The sequence below is a fragment of the Scardinius erythrophthalmus genome, assembly GCF_964197995.2.
Source record: "Scardinius erythrophthalmus genome assembly, chromosome: 5".
NCBI lineage: Eukaryota > Metazoa > Chordata > Actinopteri > Cypriniformes > Leuciscidae > Scardinius > Scardinius erythrophthalmus.
Genome location: NC_138225.1, coordinates 5,214,898 through 5,226,373, shown reverse-complemented (window position 1 = coordinate 5,226,373; position 11,476 = coordinate 5,214,898). Strand labels below are relative to the sequence as shown.

The window sequence follows — 11,476 nt, the reverse complement described above, 5'->3', positions numbered from 1 at the left end:
GACATGTTTCTTGTCCACGACAAGATTTTAGGAGTCAAAATCATGTAATCTGACACAGTGACTATCGTAACAGACAAAAAAAACGTGTAATCTGAACCAGGCATAAAACTTTCTCATGTGTTTCAGATTTTGTTGCTTGTGCATAAACTGGATGCATAAAATTAGTGAAATTGAAGAAAAAATCTTGTTGTTGTTCTAGGAGGATGAGAAAAGCAGCAAAAAACGACACAAACACAAGAAAAAGGAAAAAGATGACGCGGGAATAGGAACAGGAACAGTAGACGAGAAAGAAAAGAAGAAGAAGAAATCATCAAGGCCCAAGAAAGCAGGAACTGTGGACGATCTTGAGGCCTTCCTGGCCGGTGGAGACGGACCAGGACACAGTGAGGGTGGAGATTATGAAGAACTCTAGAGCTCCATCTAACCAATCAGGGTTTGACATCAACACCGTGTGACATCGCCAGGTCATTTTCCAATCCATTCCACCTGTTTTTCAGTGCCTAACCTTTTGAATGTTCACAGCGTTTTTGTTCTTCCAGCAGTGCAGCTTTACGTTGTGCTTTCTCAAATGGGTACATGGCACCGTTGTTCACCTCATGCCGTTTTCCAAAGTGTATCAGTATTTTCAGACCTATAACTTTAGATGCATTTTTCGGGAAGGACAGAGGCAGATTTGACCTGCTTCTTCAATCGATCCAGAGTTTATTCCGTTATTCCAGCAAAATGATGACGTTCTACAAAAACTCGGTCACTTTTAGCTGTATTGGTTTTGTTTTGTGTGTGTCTGTCAATGTGTGTGTGTGTATATATGTGTCCCTGAAAACGTTTGGCAACTCTGTGTGTGCTTGCATTTTAATTAAGCAAACTTATAGAGGGATTTATCCGACTTTCCGTTCAGATCTGCACAGCAGTAAAGGCCACATATTGGCCCTCAATACACAAGCAACACTAATTTCTGTGTAAATCATTCGAAAAATTATTATTTTCTCAGTCTCGAGTTGCATTTAATTGAATCGTTTTGGTCGTGTTTCATAAATGTTGCATAAATTGTCAATTCTATCCAACAATTAATAGTTTTCACAAAGAATGTGCACAGAAGTTCGTTCTGCTCATGCACATCATATATCAGATCCTCAAATAATCAGTTGGCAACTATTAACTATTAATTAATAACAAAAGCTGCTTTTGCCATCAGTTTCTTTCATTACTGCCTTAAATTGTTTTACACTTAATATAATGAAAGCCTTTATAGAGCAATCGTATAAAGTTAATTAATGTCTGAGGCTCTGACACACTGCTAACATAGACAGAATTACTGCCAGCTGGAGAGACACACTCTTTCCGCAAGCAAAATCATGTTTGCATTTAGATATATGATTTAATCACAGCAAGTCGGTCAGATTGTCTTTTGATTTTTCTTTATATTCATGCATTTACTAAACCAGTATTACTATTCTAATAATGCGTTTTAAGATTCATAATCATAGTTTCTGATTCCGGTCAAACTTCCGGTATTCTGATTCCGGTATCCATTTCCTTTGCTGAATATCTTTATTTTTGTTATGGCTTGTGTACTTGTTAGAAGTTGTGTGTAGACCTAGTGTTTGGCTGCCCGTGCATAGAAATTTGTGCATTTTAGCAACGGCCCTGTTTAAATGATTCGAGCGAACTGATCTAAAAAAATTATCAAAATATTTTTCCCTCATATTTTTGCATGACTAGGTGACTAAAAGCTGAGAAAATTACGTTTTAGTAAAAGATCTAGAAAAACGGGCTGTATATGTAAATTTGTAAACTTCTTGAGCGTATAATAGTGAAAGTAAAATCATATTTTGAATGCACACATTTATACTTTGTGATATCACCTAAAATATTTTGGCTTCAAATGATCCAATAATGTTATGAGAGTTGTATTGACAAACAATTGTTTACTCATAATGGGCATCATTCATGAAAACAGATTAGAATTGTTCTTACTTCAATTGTTGCATCAGATTGTACGTAAAATGGCCACTTTTGTAAGAATGGTTTTATGAGCGATTCATTCTGCTCGTGTTTCATGAATACTTATAGTGTTTACTTGCAATGCCCCCCTTTTTCCTTTTATTTTCATCATGTGTTGATAAATGATAACCAAATAATTTCACCAGTTCTTACTTCAATTATTTTTGCATGGTATTGAATGTAAAATGACCATTTACGTAAGAATGGTTTTACCAACGAATGATTCTGCTCGTGATTCATGAATGAAGCCCAATGTTTACTTGCAATGCCCTATTTTTGCTTTTGTTTTCATCATGTATCGTTAAATGATAACCTAATAATTTCAGGCGTGAATTTTATTCTAATGAACTAGACTGTTGTGGAATCTGATTGGCTCCAGCTTAAGTGGCAAAATGACATCATCCCTTCTAGTGCACCTCATCATTTCAAATGGTTTCAGTGGATTTTCTATTTTTCAATTCTTATTATTGGGACAAAATAGCAACGTACTTTCCGCCTTCCAAAGAGAAGGACTTTTTTTCGGCTTGACGTTCACCTTGGCATCAACCTTTGAACCTGGTTGTTTCGGCCCAAGATGTTGTATTCTACACACTGTCCCGCTATGGCTTTCCCTCAGGCACAGCGGTGCCGACAACTGAATGTTGATTCCTGCTCGTAAAGATGTTTTTCCAGAACCCCCAAAGGAATTCTCAAAGAGGAACGGAGATCATTGGGGCGACTAGCCATTAAATAACGGTACGTTTAAAGACCTGCAGATTCCCGTGTGTCTCTTGCGACCATCGCCTGTGTCTCTTAGGTCGTTGCAAATCGAGCACGGCTGCCGGCTCCACACGCGCCACTGAGACCATGTGATGCATCACGCTGTCACCATGGAACTGCTCGCTTGGGAAAACTGTCTACATGCTCACTGTGATAAATAGTCACACACTCCTGGATATACGAGTACACTGTTAATACTCTCACCCCAAACCAGCGACTCGAACACATATCAACTTCCTCTTTACTCTGCCTCAAGTATGATTGACTCTGAAGGGCGCTTGATTTATTTGTTTATCTCTCCGTTTGGCATGCATATTTTTCCCACTGTTAGGGGAAAAGGAGATGGGAAATGAATGCATTGGTGCTGCACTAGCTCTGGACTGATGCAGTTACCAACACACTACCCGCGTTTCACTACGACTGCTTTTATGGACTGGAAATGTTTGGGAACGCTAGTTTTAAATCCATTTGTTTATTCATCCAGCATATATGCATTCCAAAACCTTTATTTGGGACCATAAGTGGTTGTGATTGCCTATTTATTTTTTGTTACCCTGTTTCACTACCCACAGTGTTCATATTTTGATTTATGTGTTTCAATTGTGTAATGAATGCAAGCGAAATTTGAAAGTAAGCGAGTGAGTTATTTGTATCGTAATGATATACTTCAAAGTTGTGGTGTTAATCATACAGCTACATTTAGTTTCAGTGCTTTCAATGCAGCGTTCATGCAACTTTTTAGTTTTTTCTAGCCACTTTGAGTGAATCTCATGAAGAAATACCCAGGTTGTTTTCTACAGCCCTCAAACATTTAGCTTGTTTCTCCTTTTCTAGATCATTTTAGCGCACTATCCGTTTGTTACTTTGCCCGAACTGTTGTTTTTGTTCGGGAAATGTGATTCTAGATTAGTTTACAGTCCCAATCCACATCATGGACATCTTGGTTGACACTTTATCGCCACTAGAGGGAGCAGTTTTTGATCAATTTATACAGTTAGAAGGTTCCAGTCACCATGTAAAGTGAGTATGTGTGTTTGGATTGATTGACTGATTTATTTATTTTGATTTATCAGCCATTGTGATTTCCAGTTAATTTGTTTTCTATTGTTAATACATTCATAGCATGGTGTTTCAGTATTCAGTGCTGATAAGTGCAGTCATTGGTGCCAACTTCAGTCATTGCTGTAAGTAGTAACTCTTATTTATACTACCTTCCTTGTCCTTCTCTTCCCCTTCTGTCTTACTGATCACATTAACTATGTGGCCCCAGTCCAGGAGAATGCAATATTCTAGGTTATTTTATCTTGATAATATCTACCACATCTGTGGCGCGCTGTTAATTACCATGGACTGTCATTTAGATATTTGGCAGATGCGTAAAAATCAAATCCGAAGTGCTGACATTGCATTCAACCTATGTATTTTTATCTGTACATGCATTCCCTGGGAATCGATCCCAAGACCTTGGTGTTGCCAGCATCAAGGTGAATGGCAATGTGTTCACATTAATTCACATGTCCATCCAAGAATTTAAGTGGTCACACCTTGAAAGACTGAATCAATGTGTTCTATTTTAAGTGTGTTACTTTTAACAGGTTTCCTGTTCAGTTTTATCAAATGTAAAATTAAATTGCAGTCAATATATGAAGAGTTCAGATGCAAAAGCTAAAGCAAAAATAGGTAGTTTTCATTGTCATTTAAGTGAAATTACTGAACTTAAACATACGAGCTGGATAAAAATGATCATTCTAGAAGAAAATTTCAGATGGCACTTAGAGGCTTTTGCATCTGAACTCTTCATATTATTATCTGTGGTCATCAACAGCAGGCCAAAGACTTAAACTCTTCATATTCAATATTCACAGACTTTTTATATATATATATATATATATATATATATATATATTTTTTTTTTTTTTTTTTTTATATATATAAATATTTTTATTTGTAAAAACAGAAGTAATTATTTGTAGAGAGACATTTCAATCTCTCCCCAAACATATTCACAAACTTGCACTACTGAATGTTGCATGCAGAGACCATAATATCACAAAGACTCTTTTGACTTGGACCCGTATATGTTGCTGTGGTTTAATTTTGACTGACAGCAGAGACAGCCAATCACAGCTTACTGTATAACTGTCACTCTGTGATCGAGTAACCTTGTAAACACTTCAATGCTGCTCTCTGTTGAGATCAATAGAGACTTAGAAACTGTAACATACAGCTATGGATTACATGTTTTCGTTATTAACTTGTATTCCTTTTTAGCTGTAGCATAATGATGCCATGCTATTGTCTACCGAACCAGGGAACGTTGCAGTATATCTATCTTCATAATGTGCTACATTTTAAAGGCCCGTTTTAATGAACATCCTAACATCTAGTATTATTTTGCAAGTAACATATAAAATATCAGTTTACTTGAATAAATCATGTCCACTCGAGGAGAAAACAGTCACCAGTTTTATTCAGATTGCTAAAATATGCAATTTGGTACAGTTGCTGATACGGCCTAAAATAAATTCTGATGCTTGTAATGTAAATCAATGAGATCTTTATTACTGTATAGCAGACTACTTGCATAAAATGCATAGAAATATCAGTTGTCACTACTTTCTGCCCATAATGTCTTATAAGATGATATTTAAATGCTTAGTTTTATGATCAAAGCTCTGTAGTTTTAAAACATATAATGCAATTAATACAATGATGATTGAGAGATGAACAAATAAACGTTCCTCCAAAGTCTCTGATGGATCATATTTGATATTCAAAAAGTAAACATAAGTTGCTTCCATCCAGTAAATAATTAATCTTGAAATATTACTAACAATATAAAAGTCATTCTCAAGTTTACTTGATAAACTTACTTAATAAAAATCATTATAGATCTGTTGTGAAAGTCATGTGGGTTCTGCTCTAAAACCTATAAGCTGCCTATAGGCTTGCAACTGACTTGAATGTTCCCTAAATGTATAGGCAACATAATTATGCTGTCTTTTAAGAGACTGTACCTTTTTTGGCCAAATTTGCATGTAACCGTTGACAGAAAAGACGATCCCACAATGCATTTTTACGAGAAAGATGGCAAATGAAATAAATGCTGATTGTATAAATCTTTTTATTTTATTCAATATTGAAAATGACCATTTAAAGGGATGGTTCGTAGTAAAATCAACCTAGGGTCCTTTGCACCGTGACCTCGAGCCAAACACCCCACCAGAAGCCTTTTTCCCTTGGTCGAACATTATTAAAGTTAGAGCTTATTTAGAGATATCAGCCGGATGGTTTAGTGCAGGCGCTAATGGATCCAAGATTGTATCTCGTAAAATACCCCACTAATAATGCCCAGAATGGCACCAAACTTCTACTGTAGTACAAATAGGTTCTGCACTCATAAAACGAGGCATTGGAAAGTTTGTAAGTACATCAGGAGTTTATTTAAATTACACTTGCCTGATGGCTAATGCTGCCGCTAACCCGGACGTCGACGTCACTTCAGTGATTTGGCAAAAGCACGTAAAAGTCCTGGCAGAAAGCGATGCATAAGGATGTAGTGTAACGACGAATTATTATTTTTTTCCGAAGTGTTGACAACTTAGTGTTAGCTAATAATTGTTATAAACTGGTACTAACAACAAAATATTAGTGCATTCCTGGAACTGGGCGTCGTTACACTACACCCTTATGCATCGCTTTCTGACAGGACTTTTACGTGCTTTTCCCAAATCACGGAAGTGACCTCGACGTCCGGGTTAGCGGTAGCATTAGCCGTCAGGCAAGTGTTATTTAAATAAACTCCTGATGTACTTACAAACTTTCCAATGCCTCGTTTTATGAGTGCAGAACCTATTTGTCCTACTGTAGAAGTTTGGTGCCATTCTGGGCATTATTAGTGGAGTAATTTATGAGATACAACCTTGGATCCATTAGCGCCTGCACTAAACCATCCGGCTGATATCTCTAAATAAGCTCTAACTTTAATAACCAAGGGAATAAAGGCTTCTGGGGGGGTGTTTGGCTCGAGGTCATGGTGCAAAGGACCCTAGGTTGATTTTACTTCGAACCATCCCTCTAAAGTACTGCTTATAAACATGCTAACTTCTAATTATATTGTATTTTCTTGTGTGCGTGACCTTAAAAGCGTGTATTTGAGTTGCTGTCGTGTAGAGTGTTCTAATGCAAGCGTATGAGGTTGCATCAGGGTCCCTAAGTAGGCAGCAGACAGCAAGGCAGCTCACTAGGTTTTGAGAACAGAGCCTTGCCGTCTCAGAGCCCAGTTTAATGAGCGCCTTTATTGACTGTCTAAAAATGTGAGTCACCAGAAGTCTCACACTCTCCCAGAGAACCACTAATGAGGATTTACACTGCAGAAATGTCATGGTTCAATCTCTGGGTTTCTCTGTTGTAGCTGGGAGTTTTCTGTGCAACAATTTTTTAATTATCTCAGACCGTAGAGGAGTCTCTGGAGTGGTGCTGATCACATAACCGCTGAGCAGCATGCCTTGTGTTCACTCCAGAGTTAATGATGCATCACGACTGCAGGCAACACAGGCTGAAACATTTCACAAACGCCACAGATTAAAACTATAAGTCAACAGAGGCTGTTATGCTACAATAATAGCAATGGCAAAATTAATTCTGTTTATTATTATAGTTCATATGTTGACGGCATTTGCAGACCATTTTACATTTTGTAATGTGGCTTATTTCACAGTGACACAAAAATTTAGGACATAACTTTATTTAATTTTATATTAAATATGTCACATGACAGCAACTCAATGCGTTTAGGCATGTACAGTAGACATCTGCTGAAATTCAAACTGAGCATCATAATGAGGAATAAGGGTGATTTAAGTGACTTTGAATGTGTCATGGTTGTTGGTGGGTTTTTCAGAAACTGCTGATCTACTGGGATTTTTTTCACACACACAATCATCTCTAGGTTTACAGAGAATGATCTGAAAAAGAGAAATATCCAGTGAGCGTCAGTTCTGTGGGAGAAAATGCCTTGATGTCAGAGAATGACCAGACCAGTTCAGCTGATAGAGAGACAACAGTAACTCAAATAAACACTCAATACAACCGAGATCTAGAAGAGCTTCTCTGAACACACAACAATATGTGAACGTGCAACAATCTCTGAATGCTCAGCAATCTCTGAACGCTCAACCATCTCTGAACGCTCGGCAATCTCTGAACGCACAACAATCTCTGAACGCACAACAATCTCTGAACGCACAACAATCTCTGAATGCTCAGCAATCTCTGAACGCTCAGCAATCTCTGAACGCTCAGCAATCTCTGAACGCTCAGCAATCTCTGAACGCTCAACAATCTCTGAACGCACAACAATCTCTGAACGCACAACAATCTCTGAACACACAACCATCAACAATCTCTGAACGCACAATCTCTGAATGCACAACAATCTCTGAATGCACAATCTCTGAACACACAGCAATCTCTGAACACACAATCTCTGAACACACAACAATCTCTGAACACACAACCATCAACAATCTCTGAACGCACAATCTCTGAATGCACAACAATCTCTGAACACACAACAATCTCTGAACACACAACCATCAACAATCTCTGAACGCACAATCTCTGAATGCACAACAATCTCTGAATGCACAACAATCTCTGAACGCACAATCTCTGAACGCTCAACCATCTCTGAACGCACAACCATCTCTGAACGCACAACAATATGTGAACACACAACAATCTCTGAACGCACAACAATCTTTGAACACACAACAATCTCTGAACGCACAACCATCTCTGAACGCACAAAAATCTCTGAACGCACAACCATCTCTGAACGCACAACAATCTCTGAACGCACAACAATATGTGAACACACAACAATCTCTGAATGCACAACCATCTCTGAACACATAACAATCTCTGAACGCACCACAATCTCTGAACGCACAACCATCTCTGAATGCACAACAATCTCTGAACGCACAACCATCTCTGAACGCACAACAATCTCTGAACGCACAATGTTTTCTTGGCACACTTTGAGCCCCTTAATTGACTAGTTTCTTGATCAAACGGTCTCCACAGTCTCCAGATCTCAGTTCAGTAGAGCAGGTTTGGGATGTGGAGGAACAGAAAATTGCATCATGGAAGTTCAGATCCAACAAATCTGCAGTAACTGTGTGATGCTGTCATGACAATATGGACCAAAATCTCTGAGGAATGTTTCCAGAACCTTGTTGAATCTGAGCCACGAAGATTTAAGGCAGTTCTAAAGGCAAAGGGGTCCAACCTGCTATAGCAACTTGTACCTACTAAAGTGGCTGATGAGTATGAGTAAATCTACAAAAATCTAAAATATATCAATTAAAAATAATATAAGCAAATGTTGATTTGTCTAGTGTCAGTGTAACTGTGTGTTTTGACGTTGGAGGATGTCCAACAAACCCAATCTGTAACTGGAAAGATGTTAAAGTATGGCATTAGATTTTGTGTGCCAGCCGTCGGCACAGATTTGTGTAATGGATGTGACACAGGTGTTTGTGAGAAACAGCAGATGGTTTGAACCACAAATCTGTTTCTTCAGGATGTGAACTGAAGGAACTCGGGGGAGACGAGCCAATGCTACCAATCTGAGATGTCACTGATCTTCCCCAGCTCTCGGTGTTCATGTGAGTATATGGGAAATCATTCAAGAAAGACGACGTGATTTTCGGCCGCTTTAGATTTTGATTACATGAGCATCATTTGAATGTGTTAACCTGCCTAAACTAATATCCCGAATTGTTTTTGAATGGCTTTTTCCAGAATAAAGGCGTAAAATGCAAATGTGATCATGAAATGTTGAAAATGTCTAACATCAGCTGTTTCTGCACGGTTTGAGAGGCCGTGGTGAGATGCTCTCAAGGCTGACTGCTTCTGCCTCTGGAGACTTTTAGATTGAAGGCTTTTAGAGAGCCGTAGAGCACCGATTCCTCAGCTCACTGGGCACGATGATGACACATGCAGTGCTCTGAGTCTTAAACAAGTCATTCACTTCATCTAGTAGGACTTGCACTTGTAAGAAGTGTGCATGTGTGTTGCCTGGAGATATTGAACTCTTTACAGTAGCGTGTATGAATGCAACATCTGTATTTAAAATTTATAGTCAACATGAAATGGCATTTACAACTGGAATGTGACGTATTTTGGATTGATATTTTCAATATTCATTTTAATTGTACACTGTAAAAAAAGGTATGATCAATAAGTTATGACGACATGTTTTTATATTGCCTGAACTCATCAAAATAATAATATATTTTTAATAAATCAGTTTAATGTAGTAAGTTTAATGTAATTTAAGTTGAAATGACTTAAACATCCAAGTTCATTGTACTTAAATTAAGACAGCAACCTTTTTTTCAGTGTATTTTAAGTAATTTTGTTATTATTGAATTTTTTTTCTTCAGTTTAGCTTTTTATTTGCTTTTTATTTCCTTTTTATTTTAAGTCATTTTAGTACTTCAAATTGAACTTATTTACAAGTATTTCCATTTTTTTAGTAATTTTAGTACTTCAAATTGAACTTATTTACAAGTATTTCCATTTTGTTAGTAATTTTAGTACTTCAAATTGAACTTATTTACAAGTATTTCCATTTTTTTGTATTTTTAGTACCTCAAATTGAACTTATTTACAAGTATTTCCATTTTTTGTAATTTTAGTTCTTCAAATTGAATTTATTTACAAGTATTTTCATTTTTTTTGTAATTTTAGTACCTCAAATTGAACTTATTTGCAACTATTTCCTTTTTTTTTTTTTTTTTTTTTTTTTTAGTAATTCAAATTTAACTTATTTACAAAGTATTTCCATTTCTAATTTTCTTTTAAGTTTTTGTAAATTTAGGTTCACAAAGTTCTTTAACATATAGAAGTACAGTCAAGTCACATTTATTTCTATAGCGCTTTATACAATACAGATTGCTTCAAATCAGATTCAGTATTAATGTTGCAAAGTTCTTCAATTTTGAAATAAACCCAATTAGAGCTGAAGACAATATTGTAATTATTCAGCTTAATTTAAGAGTCAGATGGAGGGTGCAAAACTAGATTATGGCTGATTAACTAAAACTTTTAATTGCATCCCTTACTCATCTTTGATAATCCCTGTAAAAATAATTTCTTCATGCCTTAAAATATGAATATAACCCTTGCTTTATTTAGTATGCGGAACCATGAATATGCAAATTAGTCTCCGCCTCCCCTCAATCACACCAGCTGATCCACTCGCTCAACTTTACTGTAGTAAACGCTACATAATGGCAGTTGGAAGTACTGGTTTAATTCAGCCATATGTGTTTAAAGCAGAAACTGATTAAAAAGCAGAAGAGGAAGAGTGAATTACATAGGGTCGTCTACAACTACAACTTTTTGTATCACTCTCTACAACGTTGGGCACATAACGGTAACTGATATGATTAGCCTTTTGCTTGACTACGTTATCAAACAGCTAATAATGTGTTGCCAATGTTACACAAACCATGTTCCCGTTCGCATCTCAGAGTCAGATGGCTGCCTTTAAAACCAGCATCCTTAGAAATGCTTTGAACAACTTTAAACGTCAGTGGAGAAAGGCATATACAGGTGAAACTCAAAAAATGTGAAAATCGTGCAAAAGTTCCTGTATTTCAGTAATTCAAATTAAAAGGTGAAACTAATATATTTAGTA

General features: G+C 36.8%; 1 protein-coding gene across 7 annotated transcripts in view; it reads left to right on the top strand.

Annotated features, from left to right (window-relative positions):
- The window catches only part of rabl6a (RAB, member RAS oncogene family-like 6a), a 52,098-nt gene that overhangs the window by 30,914 nt on the left and 9,708 nt on the right, over positions 1-11,476 (top strand). For 5 of the 7 annotated variants that reach the window (XM_081366854.1, XM_081366855.1, XM_081366851.1 and 2 more), the window contains one exon: positions 200-4,429. In XM_081366854.1, coding sequence (XP_081222980.1) covers positions 200-412 — 213 coding nt within the window. In that variant the 3' untranslated portion in view covers positions 413-4,429. Of the gene's footprint in view, positions 1-199; positions 4,430-9,352; positions 9,544-11,476 lie in introns of those variants that run through there. The other 2 variants (XR_014030255.1, XR_014030256.1) reach the window with 2 other exon arrangements.